Genomic DNA, 23,309 nt, shown 5'->3' with positions numbered 1-23,309 from the left:
TTCTCAGGCTGGAGACATTCTTCGAGGAGTTGCCCACGCCGAAAGAGGTTTTGCTGGGTCTGGATTCACGCTTGTGCAGCTGCAGAGAGGCCGCACATGCGTGCGGCCCCCGGGATCACATCTCGGCGGTGGGGTATTAGTATTTACTATAGCTTTTTCATCCAGTGTCTTCATCTCCCTCTTCACTGAGTCCCATACAGAAAGAGAAAAGAACTCTTGAGCCTCAAAAGCACCATACTCAAAGTTGTTCTTACTGCTGCTCTTGACCAGAAATTTCTCAGCATGTCTTCTAGAATCTTCAGCCAGTCTTCCTGAAGGCTGGGTTCAATGAACTCAATCAATAACATTATTTATTAACAATGAATTTCAGAGTCTGGAAAAATGATACAGTAGGTAAACATTGCATGTGACTGACCCAGGTTAGATGTTGGGCACCAGGATGGTCCCCAGAGTCCTCCAGGAGTGATCCCTGAGCAGAGTCAGGAAGAAATCCCGAGCACAGCTACGTGTGGTCCCAAGACCATACAGAACAAAACTACAAAGAAAAAACAATATATTTCAAGATTGGAAAGGTGAAAGAAAAGCAACGGGGCAGAATCTGCTGACCCTGCTCCAGGATATCTTCACTGGGACCCCTCGGAGGGGGTGAGTTGAGTTTCTCTCCCCACCCCAAGCAGGGCCCCAGCAGCTGAAAACCTCCAGAACCCAGCCACAGCTATGCTCAAGGCCGCTCTCCATACGCTCCAATGAGCCTCACCCATGAAGGAACTGGCAGAGGTACCAGGTATGCGGGACCTGTGGCTGAGATCGCCAAGCCTGCTTGGATTGGGGCTGGGCCTCCTCCACCCAGATCCCCAGTTTTCTAGTAGCTTGGCAGCCACACCCACAAATTTCCCTCAGTGCCATGTAATCTCATCAACAGCCAAGCTCCAGAGACTATAAAATAAAGCTCCCAGAAGAGAACAATGCAGTATTTCCTGGAGCATGCAGTCGCATTTGCGGCCATGCAACCTAATGATGTACATACTGATGTACATGTACATGTACATACTGATGTACAACCTAATGATGTACATACAACCATACTGATGTACCTAAGGTAGCACACATTTGTTTGGTTTTTAACATACTTGCTTGTATTTTCTTATATATGGGCTTAAATGGCTCCAAAATGAAATACAACAACCTTCACACACTTTCCTCTTATTGTGGTGGGAAAATGCTCGCTGCTGGGGTGGGTTGGAATATTATCTTAATGAACTATTGTGAACTAGTTTATGAAAATAAAATGTATAAAAATCGACAAAAAAAGCGAAGGATATGCCTCACGTGATCCTACCAAGAGCCATTCTTCTTCCCATTTTATAAAAGACTAAGTTTTGGGCATTTAAGCCATTTGTCCAGATTTCCTATTTAGTCAGAGAGGGAACGGGTATTCAAAAGTTAGACTCCTAAATCAATGTTTCTCCATAACACAAATTATGACATAGAGGTGCTACAAGAAGAGGCAAGGTATAGTGCAGTGGAGGGAGAGGGGAATAAATCAAATAAGTTATTTTCTTAAAATTTAAATTCAATTCCTTTCTATTTAAACACCATGAGATACACCATTATAAAGCTGATCATGATTGGGTTTCAGTCATACAATGTTCCAACACCCATTCCCTCACCAGTGTACATTTCAACATACCCAGTTTCCACATTCACCACCATCAATGTCCCCAGTTTCCCTCCCTCCACTCCACCAGCCTGCCTCTATGGCAGGCACTTTTCTTCTTTCTCTCTCTCTTTCTCATGGGCATTATGATTTTCAATATGGGTGCGGGCTTGTGGAAAGCGGCCTGGAGCGTGGCAGCGGTTGGGTAGTAGAGGTCAGCAACCTGAGCTGGGTCCCTTGGGGAGGGGAGGGCTCTTACCTGGCCAACTGTGGGGTGGTGCCAAGTTTGGTGGCGTGGTTATGGGGGCTTCATTTTATGCTCCCTTCCCGGAGAAACTCGGGCCAAGCTTCATGCATGATCCAAGTCCCATGGAATCCAGGTAATGAGGAACTTTGTGATCTTGGACTCTGGGCTCAACAGGACCCGGGAGGAGAGAACCTCTGCCTGCGACTCAGGGGTCACACTCATAAGTCATCTCCTGCTGGTGCCAGATAATCTCATCGGCCACCCTCCAGAGCTCACAGCTGCTTCTCCCGGAAAGGAGCATAAAATAAGGCCCCTATAACCATGCCAACAGATTCCATGCCAGGCTGTTTTCACTCAGGGCTCCCAAGAGGGGGGTGGGTGAGAGCTCTCCCCACCCCAAGGGACCCAGGCCCTGCACTCCACCTCCACTACCCAACCACCCCCATGCTCCAGGCCGCTTTCCACATGCTCAGGCATGAATAAGTGAATGTATTCCTGAACAAATCATAAGACACATCCCTACCCATTTCCATAAAATCATAGAGGGATATATATATACATATATATGTATATATATGCCTCATGGAGAGCCCGGCAAGCTACCAAGAGTATCCTGCTTGCACGGCAGAGCCTGGCAAGCTCCCTGTGGCGTATTCAATATGACAAAAACAGTAACAATAACAGGTCTCACAGCCCTGACCCTGAAAGAGCCTCCAATCATTGGGAAAGACGAGTAAGGAGAGACTGCTAAAATCTCAGGGCTGGGATGAATGGAGACATTACTGGCACTCACTTGAGTAAATCGATGGACAATGGGATGACAGTGATACAGTGAATATGGGTACAGAGAGGTCATCATGTTTGTTCCTTTACCTACTTTCAGCACACGGTTCTTATCCAGAGTGATTATTTCTAATGCCATTGTCCTCTTGGTCCTCCTTTATCTTTTCTATCCCAACTGCCTTCTCCCCCAGCAGGAGGCAGGCTTGTAACCATGGACCAATAAATTGTTGTATTTCATCATGGAGACTGAGGCTAACAAATAAATTCTTAACTAAAGGCTAATTTCATGAAGGAGGTCTTGAGGGCCGAAGGTTGTCTTTGAAAAGTTATTTTCATTTAAACCTTTCCCATAATGGCATCTCCCAAGAAGGACCTAATCCCTTTCACTCTGAATGTAAATCTTCATCTCCTTATTTTACAGAACTTTATTTGGTAGCCTCCCTCACATATCTCTCTTCTTCCCATTATCCCCTATATTTTCGAAGCTGTTTAAAAATGGTATCTTCGGAGCCTAAAAGATGATACAGAGAATAGGGTGTTTGCCTTGCACACAGCTGATCCAGGTTCGATCCCCGGCATCCCATATGGTTCCCCAAGCACCATCAAGAGTAATTACTCAGTGCACAACCAGGAGTAACCCCTGAACATCACTGGGTGTGGCCCAAAAAGCAAAAAAATAATAAAAAATTAAAAATTAAAAAAAATTAAGGGGCCCAGAGAGACATCCAGCAGGTAAGGCACTTGCCAGCCGAACAGGGCTTGATCTCCTGCATCGCATATGGTCCCCTGAGTTGGACCAGGAGCAATCCCTAAGCACAAAGATATGAGTAAGCCATGAGCATGGCCAGGCGCAGCCACAAAGCTAGAATTAAATAAAATAAGGATGGTAATTTTGCTGGGTCTCTCTCGCCTATGTTATTAACATATTAACAACATGTGTTAGTAAGCATGTTATTAATCAATATCTCCTTACTTTTTGCACACTCTCTGCCACCCTACCCAGGTACCAGCCCGGGCCAGGGCTCCTGCCTGGAGCCACGTTTTTACCCAGTTCCCAGGAAAGCCAGTTTTCACCCTTGGTCTTCGGCGGACAGGAATTGAGGGACATCACGCCGCAACCAAAGCTGAAACGTTCCGCACACTCTCTGCCACCCTATCCAGGTAACAGCCCGGGTCAGGGCTCCTGCCCGGATTTGCAGCCACTAACGTGGCCATGAGTTATTCTCTACCCTCCATATCCCACAAGAACCAGAAGTTACCCTCTTAGCTGGAACTTTCACCAGGTTAGTTTAACCAACAGAAACACATTAGCCAATATCTCATTAAGCCCACTAAAATTAAAGTTGCATCATAAACAGAATAGTAACAGTGAGTGTGAAGGGCTGAGCCACATAGGTCACAATGGTAACGCAGATCCCCACCAAGCTTACTTATTGAAGAGGCTAGCCCAGAAGACCCCAAAAGCAATGAAGTGCTATACAACCTCTCTGACAAGGAATTTAGGAAGGAGCTACTGAGGATGTTTAGGGACCTAAAAGAAACAATTCTAAAAAGAAGCAATACCAATAAAATATAAGAAGATTTGAAGGTAGAGATGCAGAAAATACAAACGGAAATGTCAGACTTGAAAAACCTGGTAGGAGAATTTAAAAACTCACTGGACGACCTCAGCAGCAGAGTAACATCTGCTGAGGACAGAATCAGTGAGCTCGAAGATGAAGTCCAGAAACTCTCTAGAAAACAACAGAAAATGGAAAAGAGACTGACAATCCAGGAACAGATGGCAAGAGAAGATCATGATGAAGCCAAAAGGAGTAATATAAGAATTATCGGAGTCCCAGAGGGACAGGAAGAAAACCCGGATGACAGTTTCTTAACTGTCAAAGACATCATTGCTACGATGTTTCCAGAGCTGAAGAAAACATGTGGCCACATTCAGGAGGCCCGAAGGGTACCAGCTAGAAGAAATCCAAATAAAAATACCCCAAGACACATCCTGATCAAAATGACCAAAACCTTAGATAAAGACAAAATCCTGAAAGCAACAAGATCAAAGAAAGAAATTGCCTATAAAGGAATATCCTTAAGATTCACAGCCAACTTGTCTGATGAAACCCTCACTGCCCGAAAACAGTGGTGGGATATAGTGAAAAAAAACTTAATGAAATAAATGCCTCATCAAAAATACTTTACCCGGCTAGACTCTCATTTATAACAGAAGGTACAGCACACAGTTTCACAGATAAACAACAGCTCAGGAACTTCATAGACTCAAAACCATGGTTACAAGAACAACTGAATGGGCTACTTTAAGACAAGACAGGACCCTAAAATACACCAAACTTCAGTAGAAAAATGGGACAAAACCCCATAACAATAATCTCTCTCAATGTCAATGGGTTAAATGCACCAATTAAAAGACACAGAGTGGCAGGATGGATTAAAAAATTGAACCCAACATTCTGCTGCCTGCAAGAAACACATCTCAACAGTCAGAGCAAACACAGGCTCAAAGTCAAGGGCTGGAAAACAATCCTAAAGGCGAAGAACTCCCATAAAAAAGCTGGGGTAGCCATCCTAGTATAAGACCACATTGATTGACTGAAGAAGGTCACAAGAGACAGTGAAGGTCATTTCTTATTGATAAAAGGATGGTACAACAGGAAAAACTAACAATACTAACTATATATGCATCTAATGAAGGACCAGCAAAGTACTTAAAACAAATACTCATAGACTTGAAGAAAGACATCAATAGCAACACAATGCTAGTGGGAGTCTTCAACACCGCATTATCACCTCTTGATAGATCAACCAGACTCAAGCTTAGCAAGGAAATACAGCATCTGAGGGGAAAAAAATGGAAGAAAGGAATTTAGTAGATATATACAGGACACTTCATCCTCAAAAAGCTGAATATACATTCTTCTCAAGTGTGCATGGAACATTCTCCAAGATAGACCACATGCTGATCCACAAAACATACCTCCATAAAATGAAGAAGATAGAGATTGTATCAATGATCTTCTCAGACCACGATGCACTGAAATTAGAAATAAATCACATACACAAACAGAAAACGAAATCAAACGCCTGGAAATTAAACAGCTCACTATTGGACAATGAGTGGCTTAGAAAGGAAATCAAAGAGGAAATCAAAAGATTCCTGGAAACGAAGGACAATAAGGAAACGAGTTACTAAACCAATGGGACACAGCAAAAGCTGTGGAAGGAAAGCTCACAGCTCTACAAGCATTCCTCAGGAAGGAGAAGCGAGCCCACATAAGTAACCTAACCTCACAGCTTCAGAGCTTGGAGAATAACCAACAAAAGGAGCCCAATCCGAACAGGAGGAAGGAAATAATAAAACTCAGAGCAGAAATTAATGAGATGGAAACAAAAAAACAATCCAAAAGATCAATGAAATTAAGAGCTGGTTCTTTGAGAAAATAAACAAGATCGAAAATAAACAAAACCTCTAGCAAGACTCACAAAAAAAGGGAGAGAGAAAACTCTAATAAACCGAATTAGAAATGAAAATGGGGACATTACAACAGAAATTACAGAAATTCATAGGATCTTCAGAGATTACTTTGAGAATCTTTATGCCACGAAACATGAAAACCTAGAGGAAATGGATAAATTCCTAGACTCCTATAGCCTCCCAAGACTTAACCAAGAAGACCTAAAATACCTGAACAGACCTATCACCATTAAGGAAATTGAAATGGTAATAAAAAGTCTCCCCAAGCTCAAAAGTCCTGGTCCAGATGAATTGACTAGTGAATTCTTCCAAATCTTTAAAGAGGACTTACTCCAATCATCTTTAAGCTTTTCCAGGAAATTGAAGTATCAAAAACACTTCCAGTTTCTATGAAGCAAATATCACCCTGATATCAAAAGCAGACTAAGATACCACAAAGAAAGAGAATTACAGACCGATATCCCTGTTGAACACAGACGCAAAGATCCTCAACAAAATATTAGCAAATAGAATCCAACGACTCATCAAAAAGATCATACACCATGACCAACTAGGATTCATCCCAGGGGTGCAAGGATGGTTTAACATTCCCAAGTCAATCAACATAATTCATCATCTTAATAAAAGAAATAATAAAAATCATATGATCATATCAATAGATGCAGAGAAAGCATTTGACAAGATTCAACACCTGTTTATAATGAAAACTCTCAGCAGAATGGACATCGAAAGAACTTTCCTTAATATAGTCAAAGCCATCTACCAAAAACCCATGGCAAGTAGCATTCTCAATAGGGAAAAACTGAAAGCTTTCTTTCTAAGATCAGGCATAAGGCAAGGTTGCCCGCTTTTGCGACTTCTATTCAATATAGTACTGGAAGTCCTGGCCATAGCAGTTAGACAAAAAAAAGATATCAAGGGCATACAGATAGGAAAGGAAGAGGTCAATTATCACTATTTGCAGACGATATCATACTATACTTGGAAAACCCTAAAGACTCTACAGAAAAGCTCCTAGAAACAATAGGTTGATATAGTAAAGTGGCAGGCTACAAAAACACCCAAAGGTCCATGGCTTTCTTATATACAAATAATGAAAGAGAAGAAAGAGACACTTAAAAAACAATCCTGTTCACAATAGTACCTCAGAAAATCAAGTACCTTGGAATCAGCTTAACCAAAGAGGTGAAGGACCTATACAAGGAAAATTACAAAACACTACTTCAAGAAATAAAGGGGGACACTAGGAAATGGAAACACATCCCCTGCTCATGAATAGGGAGAATTAACATTATCAAAATGAAAATACTGCCCAAAGCACTATACAAATTTAATGCAGTCCCTATCAGGATAGCCATGACATTTTTCAAATTGTCTATTTTCATCTGTCTATTTTTCAAAGAAATAGACAAAGCACTCCTGAAATTTATATGGAACAATAAACCCCCACTAATAGCTATAGCAATCCTTGGAAAAAAGAAGATGGGTGACGTCACCTTCCCCAACCTCAAACTCTACTATAAAGCAGTAGTAATTAAAACAGCATGGTATTGGGCTAGAAACAGACCTGCAGACCAATGGAGCAAAGTTGAATATCCTGTCACAGACCCCCAAATATATGGACACTTAATCTTTGACAAAGGAGCAAGAAATGCAAAGTGGAACAAGGAAAGCCTCTTCAACAAGTGGTGCTGGGAAAACTGGATAGTTACCTGCAAAAAAATGTCTAATGCCAGGCACAAAAGTCAGATCAAAGTGGATTAAAGACCTCAACATCAGACATGAATCTATAAGCTTCATAGAAGAAAATGTAGGCAGAATTCTCCATAGGTTCAATTTAGCTAAAAGCATCTTTAAGGATGAAACAGCACTGACCATGCAAGTGGAAGCAAACATAAACAAATGAGACTATATCAAACTAAGAAGCTTCTGCACTTCAAAAGAGACAGTGACCAAAATACAGAAAAAGCCCACAGAATGGGAAAGAATATTTACCCATTACTTACCTGATAAGGGATTAATATCCAGGATATACAAGACACTAGTAGAACTGTATAAGAAAAAAACCTCCAACCCCATCAAAAAATGGGGAGAAGAAATGAACAGAAGTTTCCTCAAAAAAGAAATACAAGTGGCCAAAAGGCACAGGAAAAAAATGCTCCACATCGCTAGTCATGAGGGAGATGCAAATCAAAACAACAATGAGATATCATCTCACACCACAGAGGCTGGCACACATTCAAAAGAACAAAAGCAACCAGTGGTGGCGTGCATGTGAGGAAAAAGGGACGCTCCTTCATTGTTGGTGGGAATGCTGACTGGTCCAGCCTTTCTGGAAAACAATATGGACAGTCCTTCAAAAACTAGAAATTGAACTTCCATATGACCCCACAATACCACTTCTGGGAATATATCCCGGAGAGGCAAAAAAAAAAAAAGCACAGTAGAAATGACATCTGTACCTATATATTCACTGCAGCTCTGTTCACAATAGCCAAAATCTGAAAACAACCTGAGTGCCCTAAAACAAATGATTGGTTAAAGAAACTTTGGTATATCTATACAATGGAACACTATGCAGCTGTTAGGAGAGATGAAGTCATGAAATTTGCTTATAAATGGATTGACGTGGAGAGTATCATGTAAGTGAAACGAGTCAGAAAGAGAGGGACAGACACAGAGGGACTGCACTCATTTATGGAGTATAAAATAACATCACATGAGGCTGACACCCAAGGACAGTATATACAAGGGCCGGGGGATTGCCCCATAGCTAGAAGACTGCTTCATGAGCGGAGGGGAGAAAGCAGATAGGATAGAGAAGGGATCACTAAGAAAATGATGGCTGGAGGAACCAGTTGGGATGGGAGATGCATGCCAAAAGTAGATTATGGACCAAACATGATGACCTCTCAGTGTCTGTGTTTCAAGCCATAATGCCCAAAGGTAGAGAGAGAATATGGGGAATATTGTCTGCCATAGAGGCAGGGGGAGGGTTGGGAAGGAGGTTATACCCGGGATATTGTTGATGGGGAATGTGCATTGGTGGAGGGATGGGTGTTTGATCATTGTGAGATTGTAACCCAAACATGAAAGCTTGTAACTATCTGACAGTGATTCAATAACATTTAAATTTTTTTTTTAAATCTCCTTACTTTTTCTTATCAATCCCTCTGATAATTGGTTATTCTTCTAGCTCCTGAAACCACAGAAGGTACAGGATGATTTGTTTTGTGCCCCAATAATGTCGTACATGGTAAGACAAAATGTTTCCGTGAAAGGAGGGAGTGAAAATGAGGATAAAATGTCCTGACAGTAGGATTGGAGAAAAGATAATTTCAAGTTTTATTGATCTAGTTTTACTTCTAGTCTTTTGGGGGGAGTTTGGGGCGGGCTGTTCTTAGGGCTATTTCTTGGCGCTGCACTCAGGAATGACTCCTGGCAGTCTTGGGGAATCAAACATGGTGCTGGGGATTGTGAAGTTGGTGACTCCCAGAGGTGACTTATGTGACTCAGAGAGGAGAGAGATGGTCACTTTCTCCTGATCCACCTCTGTTGTCCTGCGACCGGCTAGGACAGCTGGGACTGATAAGGTCTGAGGACGAGCCCCTGCATGTCATGGATCCAAGTCCCGCCAGCTCGACAAGGTCACTGTCAGACCACAACTGACGTCCCTGGGTCTTCCCGGTATGGGAGTTGATCCCCACCACCCGATTTCCAAGGGAGCCGCCAGCTCAGACTGGAGTGAAGATTTGCTCTTTGCAGAATAGGAGAATCAGTCCTAGGTCTAGACCCAGAGTTTCCAGGTACTTGTCCTACCACATAGAAAAGTATTTCAGGAGCAGACAAGCAGTGAAGTAAAGCAGATTTTATTTAGAGGCTTTAGGGAAGGGGAAGAAGGGAGATGAAAGGAAGAGAGAGATTAATGTACTTAAGAGAGAACTTGGGCTTCACCAGAGACAGAAAGAGCCTAAATACACATCTCAAGAGGGGAGATGCAGGTGACACATGTGCTCAGGCACCACATGTGCTCAGCCACACGGGCAGGCAGAACATGGGCTCAGGCAGCATAGATGCAAGCTTCCTTTGTTCAAGGTGGCAATTATAGAGATTTTCCCAAGATGCCCCAAGTGGGGCTTTCTAGTTAAGTAAGAGTTCACTGCTAGGGTAGTTGCCAAGGGAGTGAGTTAGGAGTGGCTGGTGGTCCTCTTTCAAATTCCTTTTCTGGCCTTTGTTCCTGTTTCTCTCTGAGGAGGGTCCAGCCTTCTCTGCGTTGGTGCCACAGTGAAAGTCTTATCAGGCCTTAGTTCCTGTTTCTGCAAGATGGATCCTGACAGCCTTAGGGAAAGGTAGTTTTTCTACTCCCTAAGAATGTATTGCCATGGTGGGGACGAGGGGGCCCTTCCTACCTACCTGCCTGCTTATATCAATTGAACCCAGGGCTGGCTGCATCAAGGCAAGCGCCCTCTACCCTCTTTACTATCTCCCCAGCTTCATACTTCAAGTCACACAACCAAAATTCTGAAGACTCCAGGAACTTTCTTGTGATCTAGGTAGGTATATATCCAAACAACATAAGTAATGGTTTAAGAGGATACTAGAAATACTGAAAAAAGAAACAAACAAACAAAACTACTTAATGAGCTGAACTAGAAATTTCCAGGTGGAAAAAGTCTAAGATTAATGAATTTTAGACAGAGTGTTTTGTTTTGCTTTAAGTTCTTGAGGTTTGATTTTTGTTTGCTTCTGACCATATCCATGCAGTGCAGAGGGCTGATCTTTTTTACCAGATATTCTAGTATCAGCCTTGCTAATCAGGATGGTGTATTACAGTAGAACAAAAATACCCACTGACACATCAGAGGGGTTGTACATAGCCTGTCTCCGTTTTAAGAGAATAGAAATAATATCTAGATGACTTGACATTAGTAATCAAACCACTGTAAACTGCTTGTATTTTTATAAGCCATGGTAATTTATAACTAATAACAAACTTTGTCTAGTGTTAATTACTAATTAATGTCAATAATAATAGAGATCAACATGTATATACAGTCCTTAGATCTTCCAAGTCAATCCTAATATTCAGTGATCTAAACTAAACTATCCTGAAATTTTCAGGGGTCTTTTTAATCACATGTGTAATCCTTGATGTGAGATGAATCTCAAAACCAGACAGGCGATCAGACCAAACACCCACATACGGTCTTTGTGCTACTACGTGGCTTTCACGTTCTTTTGAGGTTTCCAGTGATGCAGTAGTTAAAGGCAGAGATTCTGTCGCTGGTGCTTGAGCAATAGATATACAGCAGGTAGGGTTCTTGCCTTGCTCGTGTCTGGTACAGGTTCAACCTATTCACATGCTAGAAGGTTCCCCCAAGTCCCTGAGACAGAGCCAGAAGTAAGCCCTGCTTAGATGTCCACAAAAACCAAACAAACAAGAATACGTTAGGTTGCGATGGTTTTTTATTTTGAAATATCGGTATATTTCCAAACAATTAAAGAAATGACAGTACTGTCACACAAGACAGAACTTTTCCTGAAAACTAGAGCTTACAAAGATATAAAAACAGACTTAATATCACTGACAACTTTAGCAGTTTCCTTACCTTGGATAAAATAGAAAACTTTGAAAATTTTAACAAATCAATTTCTCAAATTCAAAGTTCTGTTTTATCAAGTTCTAACACATTTTGCACTGAAAAGTGAGGTAATGTATTTTAAAACCATTTTGCAACCTTTTTTTTTTTTCTTTTTGAGTCACACCTGGCGATTCGTAGGGGTTACTCCTGGCTCTGCACTCAGGAATTACCTCTGGCAGTACTCAGGGGACCATATGGGATCCTGGGAATCGAACCCGGGTCACCCACGTGCAAGGCAAACGCCCTACGCACTGTGCTATTGTTCCAGCCCCTCACATCTTACTTATCCATTGTCTTACAAAGATTTTTAGGGTCACCAGGAGGCAGCTTCGTGGTAGGCTCTCCATCTGGATGCCAAATAATACATATCAAGTCACCTTATGATGCAGGAGTAGGTCCCTCACAGGGTCCAGAAAGAATGTGGGCTCCTTCTCCTGTGTCCAGTTTCAGCACTGCATCATCAACTTCCCACAGCACCTCAAACAAAGGGTCAAGAGAGAAGCAGTTCTCTTCCTTCTCTGTGGACTCTTACTAACCATAGGACACCTTTACACACTCACATGCCTGCCCACTCAGTTTGATCTCTTCCTTCTCCCACAATATCACTTGATCCCTGGTGGTGTCATAGGATGAGGCCCCGTTAGCCCCCCAAACACCAAACTCTCTGGCTCTCACCATGGTGAGCACCACTAGGCAAAGTGGGCTGTGACATTCTCTCTCTGGCAAATTAAGAAGATAACTCCAACTTGGCAACCAGAATTCTTTCACTTTGCAAAATCTATCCAAACTGTTCTTTGTGAATGCCAGTCAGATACTTGAGTATGGAATGAGTAGCTGCACAACTTGTGCAACCATCATTTCTTTTCTAGAAGATAAACTTATTTGATAGTTATACTGCTATTACCTCCCTTATGAATTGCAAGGAATTTCCCTTAAAGCTGGTAAGGAAACTGAATTCTCAGCATTCTCAATCCACATCACTCTCCATTTCTTCATCCTGATTGGCAGTTATTTCTAGATACCAATTAGGAAAGTTCTTCTCCATATGACTAAGAATAGAACGTATACAAGGGCCAAACTCAATGAGGGTAGGACTTTTTTCACGGAGACTCAAATTCAGACCAGCGGCATGCATGCCCACCAGAGAACCCTCTGCATTCAACACAGGGGAGCCAGAAGCCCCAAAGAAAAAGGAGCTGTGATAGGTAATCACATCATTATTTTCACTTATGCCCTGGAAACTCCGTTGAGTGAACATGTGGACATAGGGAAGCTGTGTCTGCCTAGCCACGCATGCCTGCTCTCGCTTAGCCTGAGGGATCACAAGGCAAGACTCCGTACACTTTGGCTCTCCTTCTGGGTGACCAATTATATATATTCGGTCACTAATTGATGCAGGTCCCTTGTAGAGTCCACAAGGAACTTGGACTTCCTCTATTTTCAGTTTCAGAACAGCATAATCAAGACTTTCATCAGCTACCTCAAACCAAGGGTCAACAAAGAAGATTTCCGCTTCCTTCTGTAGGGTCTCTTCATAACCAAATGACACCTTTACATACCGACTAACTATGTCTGCCCACAGGGTTTGATCTACTCCCTCTCCCACAATATCTCTTATCACATGCCAACAAGTCAAAATGAACTGCTTGTGAAAAACAAAGCAGGTCGCACAGCCCCTATTTCCCCCGTGGTCCCATGAGAGGTACCCGACAGAGCGGCCGAGTTTATAAAGAAACTTGTGTACTTTAAATGGAGTAGAGTCATTGATCAGTTTTGAAAAATTTGTTTTGTATAATTTAAAGAACTCGGCTTTTTTTTTGGCTCCCTTGACTTCCTTCTCAAAATATTCTCTGAACTTTTCACTTTCTGCTTTTAACCCGGGGTACAGGTCTATACTTGCTCCTGTGTTTCTCTCTCCTGACTCAAAGTTCTGAGCACTGGCTGACCTTGAGCTCCTCCTTTTCTCAAACTCAACCTCAAAGAGTTTGCCCTCCAGGTCGTCCACGAGCTGGGAGCTCTCTAAAATGCTGCCCAGGTCTTTCACGAGTTTCCAAACACTATTCTCCAGACAGGACAGAAACCTGCCATCCCGACACAAAGCCTCCTTAATAGTTTCTCCTTTGAAACCCCAGACACAGAGTTTGTTCCCTTGCTTGTGAAGTTTCCAGCACTGAACAATCTTTTCTCCCCTCTTCCCAATGGCATGAATATAGAATTTAACATAGATGGTGTCAAAATTGAGAGACTGGCCCAGAAACAGGTGGTTTTCTTTCTGCCCACTCTGACTTTTGATAAAGCTAATTTCCAAACGAGTGACATCAGGAAAACAGCTGAGGGGCATTGCAAGGTGTATGTAAGCTTCAATACCATCTCTGCCACGCACCAACAGTTCCTTGCCACTCTGAGGGTTCATGTATGCTTGGAGAGCTCCAACATGCTGCAGTGCCCTGTATAAGGTGTCCTTCGCGCTGCATACGTGCTCAATTGGCCTGCTTTCTCCCTCAACGTGAATTAAAAGTTTTTTTTTCAAATCATTGGGCCCTTGGTCCTGGATGTCAGGTTTCTCTTTTGCATCATTTCCAGAGTCCTTCGTTGGCTCTTTGTTGACCTAAAAATTAAGGTTAACAATGTATAAACTCTGAAAACTTTTCATGAAAGTCCTAGGAATCTCAGAAACAGCGTTAAGATTGAGAATACACGCCCTCGGCCCAGATAAATCCGGAGCCGCTGAGCGCGAATCGGACCCTCTGCGCCTAAAGACTTGGATTCCAGAGATGTAACACATTCGGGCATCCAGCGCAGCATCCGATAGCGATGCACTGGGACTGCGAACTGGGCTACAACTCTGTGCTGCCGGGGGTGGATTTTTTTTTTCCTCCCCAACCTGTCTTCCTGCACGGAAAGCGGCAGGCTGGCGGCTCCCACGTGGCAGGCGCCATCTTCTAGACTCCAAACCCAGAGGTATTCGGTTTTTACTTTTGGGGCTCCCAGGAACTCATGGGAAGGGGGCGCCCGTAATCGGCACGCCCTCAGCCAAGATAAATCCGGAGCCACGGAGCGCGAATCGGACCCTCTGCGCCTAAAGACTTTGAATTCAGAGACTTCTTACAGCAATGCACTGGGACTGTGAGCTGGGCTATGTAATTTCTGGCAGAATTTTCCCTGGACTTTATACAGAAATCCAAAACTGTAACATTTATAATTGTTTATAAATGTATTAACATTTATAATTGTCAGCAATGTGAAACGGTTCCTTTTGAACAGGTCTGACTTGGGGGGGAAACTCCAAATAATAACAGTAAGTTTTTGTTGAAATTTTGAAGGTTTTTAATGTAGCAGCCACCTCTCTGGACTGTGAACTAAGCAAAAGCCCCACGGCCGACGCGGCGTGGCGTACACCATACTATGAGGCGCGGGAAGGGGGATGAGGGGGGAAAAGAAAAAAAAAGGGAAAAGGAAAAAGGAAAAAAAAAAGAGAGAGAGTTATGTACTTGTAGCAGTGGGGCTACATATCTCTTCATTTCCAGCAATGAAAAACTAATTATCAAATGTAGTAGGTCTGTCTCTTTTGGGTGGAAACTCCAACAACTATAGTGAGCTTTGTGTTGAATTATGGAATATAATCAAGGTAAAGAAAAAATGAAGTGAAATTCATTACTTATACAGTAGGGGGTAGGGGGTGGGGGCGGGGGGTATACTGGGGTTTTTGGTGGTGGAATATGGGCACTGGTGAAGGGATGGGTGTTTGAATATTGTATAACTGACATATAAACCTGAGAACTTTGTAACTTTCCACATGGTGATTTAATAAAAAGTTTTAAAAAAAATAAGAAGAAAAGCACAGAAAAAAAAATTGAGAATACAATGAAGTACGAATTTGAGCTGGCATCCAATGTTAAGCTGTTTTCTGTCCCATCAGATCAGTTAAGCTCTGACTGCTGCTCTCTTGTTGTATTTTTCTAAGAAATTTGAGGATAAACATTTTTTTAAGCCCACCAAAATCAGAATCTTAAACTATCATTTTTTGTTCTCTTCTTTCACTTTTTGATTTTTAGGAGTCACACCGAGGTATGCTCAGGACTTGCTCTGGGACCTGCACTCACGGATCACTCCTGGTAGGACTCCAGTGAACACATGGGATACCAAGAATCAAGCCCTGATTAGCTGTGTGCAAGGCAAATGCCCTACCCCCTGTGCTATCTTTTCAGCACATAGAGTATTATTTCTAGTATTATTAACTATATTAAGTACACAGTTTTTACTTTTTCCAAGCATGGTGATGAGCTGCAGCAGACACTTGTTCTTAAAGTGTTAAATTCAGGAGGATAAGTTTCCATGGTTTCTTACCACACTTGAAATATTTAAACCAACAGTAGTTCACTAACCATATGATCAAAATAATATAGTTATTTCCAATAATACAAACCTTTCACTCAGCCATCTATCATATCATCATCATCATCATCATCATCATCATCATCCTATTAATAGTCGATTTTCTTGAACGATCTCAGTAACGTCTCCATTCGTCCTATCCCTGTGATTTTAGAAGGCTCTCTTTACTCGTCCTTCCCAACACTGCTGCATTGGAGGTTCTTTCAGGGTTAGGGGAATGAGACCCATCATTGTTACTGATTTTGGCATAGGAATATGCCATAGGGAGCTTGCTAGGCTCTCCCATGAGGGCAGAAAACTCTCGGTAGCTTGCCAAGTTCTCCGAGAGGGAGAACTAGGCTGTAAGATGTTGCACAGGATACTGGTGGTGGGGAATGTGCACTGGTGGGGGGATGGGTGTTTGATCATTGTGTGGTTGTAACCCAAACATGAAAGCTTGTAACTATCTTACGGTGATTCAATAAAAGTTTAAAAAATTAAAAATTAAAAAAAGAAGTCGCACTGCCGCTCGAGGTCCTGTGTTTCCGGGAGCTCGGTTTTACAGTCTCTGGATGTTGGCTGTTGATGGGATTACACGGCACCGGGGACAGTTTCTGGGAGGGACTGCCTAGCTACTGGGAAATGGGGGATCTGGGTGGAAGAGACCCAGTCCTAATCCGAGCATCTATCATATAAAGACTTAAATTATTTCTCCTATAACGTCCATTATCATCTAAAACTATAGCTTTTTCCATTTTGTTTTAGATAAAATTGCTTTCTTATGAGAGCACACGTGTAAAAATACTATTGTATAGCAAGCCTGTAATAAAGTGTGAATGAGTTTCTATTTGCTTCTTTTCTATAGAAGTTTCTGTTTCTCTGTAATATGTCACATTTACAAAGGATTTTTAAATTTTTAGTTTCACAACTATTTTCTTTAAAAAGTTTTGTGCCCCTGGAAGGCTTTCCAGTCACAATCCACGGTGGCATTTCAATGTTACATGTGGAAATACAGAAGGGACTTGGAAATGTGTAGGTCAGGACAATGTAAGAACTTTTCTACTCATAGATATATCAGTTTATACCTAGTCAGTCTAAGAGATGATGGTTTTCAAAGGATGGATCTGAAAGCTTAAGTTTTCAGAACAACCCTCAATTTATTATAGTACTTATTTGTGTCTTCTGACTTGAGAAAAGAAATCAGGCTGAATCCAGAATTCAGGTGAACAAGTCTATTTTGTCTTTGAGTTTTCAGAATGACCTCAACTACATCTGGGTTTTGAAAGGATTTTTGGACACAATAACAGATAAAATTGCTTTGATCTGTTCTAAAGGATCAGTAGCTGTTTTCTGATCTACTGCACACAACTCAGAATGCTTGAGTTTAAGTATTGAACAGAGACTACCCATAGGTTTATTCAGAAGCTATTAGATTCCAGAATACCTAGAAAGTTTATCTCGTTATTCATTTTTATTTTATAGAAGAGTTTGAAAAAATAAAATGTTTTTATTCACAATACTATGACACTCATTATAAATATCTTGTGATAGAAAATAATTTCATATTAGAGAGTTACCTGGGATTCTGCCATCTTATTTATTGTAATCCAGTATTAAATAGTAAGAGCAGTACAGTGTTTCCCCACAATAATTGGGTATTTATTCATTTTTTTTTTGCTTTTGGGGTCACATCCAGCGATGTTCAGGGGTTACTCCTGGTTCTGCACTCAGAAATCACTTCTGGCAGTGCTGAGGGGACCAAATGGGATGCTGAGAATCAAATCTGGGTCGGCCGCATGCAAGGCAAACACCCTGACCGCTGTGCTATTGCTCCAGCCCCCAAAATTGGATATTTAAAATAAGATAATTTATATTAGTAATTTGGGGGGGGGGTTGGAGCGATAGCACAGTGGGTGGGGCGTTGGCCTTGCATTCCGCCAACCCGAGTACTATTCCTCCACCCCTCTTGGAGAGCCCAGCAAGCTACCGAGAGTATCCTGCCGGCACGGCAAAGCCTAGCAAGCTACCCATGGGGTTTTCGATATGCCAAAAACAGTAACAACAAGTCTCACAATGGAGACATTACTGGTGCCCACTCGAGCAAATCGATGAACAATGGGACAACAGTGCTACCGTGCAGTGCTACATCCATTAATATCCACAGAAATAGTTTGGCGGATAAGGCACTTACCTTGCATGCAACCCACAATGTTCAATCCCTGGCACCCCAGAGGGTCCCCCAAGCCCTGTCAGGAATAATCCTTGAGCTCAGAGTATTAGAACTCCCTTCCCCACTGCCAATCCCCGCAAATAGAAAAAAATGGATGAGAAAGACTTTACCATAAATTCTCATCATAAAGCAATTTTTTGGTAATAGTGACTATGAAACCCAATGTCAGAGATAGCTAAGTCTAAAAACTGATACACTCCATACAATGCAGCTATATTAAAAAAAAAGCATGCCATTTGCTGCTACATGATGGAACTGAGGCCATCATGCTGGTGAAGTGAGTGGGAAGGAGAGAGACTGTCACAGAATGATCCCTCCCCTGTGTGGCATAGAAGTGTACTTCGTAAGGAGCAACAAATGACCAAAGGCAACAGAATTGAGGAGTTGGTCTACAGAATGGAGCTTACCAGGGGCAGATGAGATGGTTACAGGGGACACTGGTGGAGGGAACTGGGCTGTCCAGGGGTGGGGATAGTGTGGTATTAACTCATTCATGAAATTATTATTAGCAGTACCGCAAACCACTGCAATAAGAATATGGGCAAAAATAAAATAAGCGTATTTCATAGACATAATTCATAAACATACCGGAGAGAAAAACTGCTCCATTCTCATATTAGTCTTCTCATTGAATGGGATCTTCTGGGATCTGCGACTCCTAGAACTCATGATGACTTGCTGAAACAATAATTTCAAATTCAAGGCTCAAGTTACTGTAGTCTCTCCATAGTTACCTATTAATTGTACAGATGATAAGATCTTTCCCATTTTTTCCCCTTCAGTTCTCAACACACTCTCCTGTGTGGTATTAACTAAGTCCGCAAACAAGCTTATCCACCAATGAAAATCACCTCAAAAATTAAAAGCTACCTTTGATATAAAAAAACGGCATGAGACTAATATTTCAAAGCCATGGAAAACGGGGCCCAAGAGGACTGGTCAATGGTTGGAAGCTTGCAACAAGTGTAGGTAGACAACAGTTAGGATAGAGAAGGGACCACTATGATAAAAATAGTTGGAAATGAGCACTATAAACAGGACACATGTGCCCAGAAAAGAGTCTAAGAAGGAAAAAGAAATGGGAATTTGCAAAGTCCACTCAGAGGAACTCGAGCAATCACAAGGGAGAGGGACAAGAGGCTAAATCAACACCCCAAGAGCTACCCCAGACAACATATCTGGAACCCAGACAGAACCAGGTTGTATTCAGATATGAAAAGTGTCCTCCCTGCCCTCCTGTAGCGTTACTTGAGAGTTGAACAAACTCTTCTGACCTTGCCCTTCTCCAACATGAGGATTTAAAGCAACACAGTCCTTCTGGGCCTGTTTCCAGCCCTAGCAAAGGGCTCCTCCCCCTTTAGAATTCCCCTCTTTCCCCTCCTCTCTCCTTCCTTCCTCCCTCTCCCCTGCCCTCACTCTCCTTTCACTTTCTGCTACATTAATTTTCTCTCCTAACTCTCCTCTACCTCTCCTCCTTTTAGTCCTCTCTCCTAGCCCTCTCTCCCTTTCTTCCTCTGACCCCCTGCTCTTCTCCTCCATCTTTTCTCTCCTGGACTCCCAGTCCTATCTATTTCCCTTCTTTCCTTTCTACTCCCTCACTCTCCCAGAACCCTCCTGTCCAGCCATCTCTCCTTCTCTCCCTCACACTCTTGCTCTCTCTCCTCCCCCTTCACTTCCTGCTTCTCTGGGCTCCCTCCTCTTCTCCTTCCTGTTTTCTCTCTCCGCCCTTCCTTCCTCTCCTACCTCAGATCTTCCAACCTAGCTCTCTCTTTTAACTGGCTCTCTCCTCCTCCCCCTCCTCTCTCCCAGGTCTCTCCCTCTCCCTTCTTCCTACTCCCCACTGTCCTCCCAGGAGCACTGCTCTGCAGAAGCACACCTGCTTATTTGTTTGCATCTCTGCTAACCCTCTGCTTCATCATTCTGTACAATAAGAAGCAGGCTCCTGCGTCTTCTACGTCACCCGGAGGTGAGCAGCAAGTGTGGCCCTGACCCCTGAGCCTTCCCCTGACCTGGAGGCCTCCTGCATTTGCTCCACCCCCAAACAACACCCACCAGCCCAGACCTCATAGCTCACCTTGCCTGCCACCGCCAGAACCAGGACCCAGGGACGCCCAACGGAGTCCAGCACCAGGTAGGCTACTCTTGGTGGGGTTTTATTGGCTTTTTGTTTTGCCCTGGGGGCTGCTGCTCACCTGCCTTTTGGTACTTTGGCTTTCAATTCCCTCTGGTGCCTTCAGCATAAGCCGCCCACCCCATTTCCCCTCTATTTCTACTGCATCCTGTCCAAGGGAATCCTAGGCACCACATCAGGACTCCCAAGCCCTGCCGGAGTGATCCCTGAGTAGTTTGGAGTAAGCTCTGGGCGCGCAGGGTGGGACCCAACACCTAATCCCCAAACCAACATAAAAGGCAGTGGTGAGAGCTGCACCCCCACAGTGACTAACTGGACAGTTTGCAGAGCCCCCAAGGTGGGTGAGGCTGGCCAGGCTGAGCTGATGGGGACTGTGAGGGAGCTGAAACCAGGATGGCAGAGGAAAGGGATGACCAGGAGGAAGAAGGAAGTGGGGAGTCCCCCCTCATTTATTACATGAAACACCTCAAACTCCCTTCCTCCACCTCTCCTTGTGGGTTTTTGTTTTTTGCTTTGGGGTTTAGATCTATTTACAGATTCTGATTCTTTTTTTTTCTGAGGGTGGAGGGGTGGGAAGGCGGCAGTTGCTGTAAATTTGGATTTTTGCTCAGACTCAACCTTGTGTGTTCTTGTGATCATGAAATTGTTAAAAAGGAAACCCAAGATCCCACCGAGCAAGTAGATAGATGACTCAGGATATCTGGTGTGTGACTGTGACTTTAACTTTGTAAATCAAACTACACAATCCCAAGACCCACCTAGGCCGCGGGAATACACACCGCCCACTTTTTTGAGTGGCGGCCTACTCTAGCTGGCAAGGCCTTTCCAAAACGGAAACTAAGCGAAAACTTTCTCGTCGAATCGGAGGAGCAGAATTTGGGCCCTGCCTAAGCCCAGCTCTGCCCCCAAAACCTCTTTGGCTCTGGGCCTCGGGTCGAAGCCACTCACCCACTCCTAGCTCCAAGGAATCCCAGAGCAGAACTACTCACCGATCAGAGACACAGCCGGCAGCAGCAGCGCGTGGTCCGAGTTGGATCCCAGAGCACTCTAACTCCTGTGATGTCAAAGGAACCACTAGAGAATTCCGCGCGCGGGCACACTCAAAAGCAGCAGCAGGGCGGGAAAGAGCCTCTAGGAGGAAGTCAGCTGACCTTCTTTCCTTCCTCCTGGGGGATGTGCCCTGCTTGCCTCATGCGTGCAGCAGCCTGGCGCTCCAGGCGCACTTCGTCCCTGGGTCCGCTAGGTGGTAGCCTTGAGGTCCGCACAGGCCTTGGAGCTTAGGGAATCCCGGCCACTGCCCGTCAGCAGGAGGCAGAGGGCTTAGTTTTGCCCCTGGAGACTGAACTCAGGCTCAGGTTTGCACTTGGCCGCGGAGCTTTTCAGTCGCTTGCAAGTGACCAAGTAGCCCGAGCACACAGCTGCACGCTCCCACCTCCTCCCCCTGGCTTAGTGGAATTTGGGATTCTCCTGAAAAGACCCTTCAGTGGAACTTGGGACCCTCCCCTCCTGGAAGTAGGAGAGCTGAGGCTCTTGTAGAACAGGTTAATCAAAGGCAAGAGGACAGCACCTGCTCTCCTGGTTGCCAGACTTGTTAGAACAAAGCAAACACTTGGCTTTCTGATGCATGCTCCAGAATTAGTCATCTCCAGAGCGATGATCACTGCCCCAGAATTCATCATCTCCAAGATGGTGATCAAGATTGTTAGAGATAAAGCATCTTCCTCCTTAGCAATCTGAATAAGCACAGACTCAATATGTTAATATATTCTTGAAAAACTGGTTAAGCGCAGGAGACTATGATAGTGATGAATCTTTCGCAGCTCTTAGAACCTTGTTCGTGTAAAGGCGATGAGGTTGGAATAATAACTGAAATCTTTTTCCAGATTTGGTAAAAGAAAATATACACATAGCAGTGATGACCGCAGATTAAATTCCAGTTGCTTTTGGGGGTTTGGAAAGAATTATCATTCAAAGTTTTTACTTTTTTTTAATTTTGCTTTTTTTTTTGGAATCACACCCGGCATTGCACAGGGGTTACTCCTGGCTCATGCACTCAGGAATCACTCCTGGCGGTGCTCGGGGAACCATATGGGATGCTGGGAATTTAATTTGGTTCAGCCGCGTGCAAGGCAAATGTCCTACCCGCTGTATAGCACCAGCCACTCATTCAAAGTTTTCAAAAGTCTTTTTTTTTTTTGACAGGGAAAGATATGACGATGACTGCAAAAAGATCCCAGTACAAAATAAAATTTAATGCGATATATTTTTAAATGTTGAAAACTCTGTTTTGTACATAAGAATAGGAGTAGGCTTTTCCGCTGCTGCACGAGCACAATCCCGGAGGCAACTGAACTACTTTGGACATGAGCAGTTCGCAGAAATGCCTCCAGACTGTGATCGGAGCCATGGCCCCATGCGGTGCCAGCGGGGCAGGGTTTTTTTTTCTCTCAACCCTACCTTATTTGGCACAGCGTGGCGATTGCCGGTTTTTAGAATACAGAATGCAGATACCAGCAAAACGCCCGGGATCACAGGGGGCAAGATTGCCAGACCCGCCTTTTGCTGATATTTAAGCACAGCGCCACTCGGTATGGTCTTTTCTGCTGCTGCACAAGCACGATCCCAGAGGCAACTGAACTACTTTGGACATGAGCAGCTCACAGAAATGTCTCCAGACTGTGATCGGAGCCACTGCCCCATGCGCCGCCAGCGGGTCAGGGTTTCTCTCTCCAGGCTTCTGCATCATATGAGCACTATAAAA

The 23,309-nt window shown here is 43.5% G+C and overlaps 1 protein-coding gene across 1 annotated transcript; it reads right to left on the bottom strand.

Moving 5' to 3' along the window:
- Positions 1-11,881: 11,881 nt before the first annotated feature.
- LOC129405799 (serine protease FAM111A-like) lies at positions 11,882-21,581 on the bottom strand. Its single transcript, XM_055143254.1, has 3 exons — positions 21,538-21,581; positions 19,006-19,095; positions 11,882-14,421 (listed from the first exon to the last, which is right to left on the bottom strand). Exons 2-3 carry the CDS (start codon positions 19,084-19,086, stop codon positions 12,781-12,783), a joined length of 1,722 nt encoding a protein of 573 aa, XP_054999229.1. The 5' UTR covers positions 19,087-19,095; positions 21,538-21,581; the 3' UTR covers positions 11,882-12,780.
- Positions 21,582-23,309: the final 1,728 nt, after the last annotated feature.

This window comes from Sorex araneus, chromosome 6, assembly GCF_027595985.1.
Source record: "Sorex araneus isolate mSorAra2 chromosome 6, mSorAra2.pri, whole genome shotgun sequence".
Classification (NCBI taxonomy): domain Eukaryota; kingdom Metazoa; phylum Chordata; class Mammalia; order Eulipotyphla; family Soricidae; genus Sorex; species Sorex araneus.
Note: the sequence above shows the minus strand (reverse complement) of the source record. Positions and strands in the feature narration are given on the sequence as shown.

Coding starts and splice junctions, on each gene's coding strand:
- LOC129405799 (XM_055143254.1), bottom strand. CDS start 19,086: ATGAGTTCTAGGAGTCGCAGATCCCAGAAGATCCCATTCAATGAGAAG. Junction 14,422..19,005: donor TGGAGCAGTTTTTCTCTCCG/GTATGTTTATGA, acceptor CTTAATTTTTAG/GTCAACAAAGAGCCAACGAA.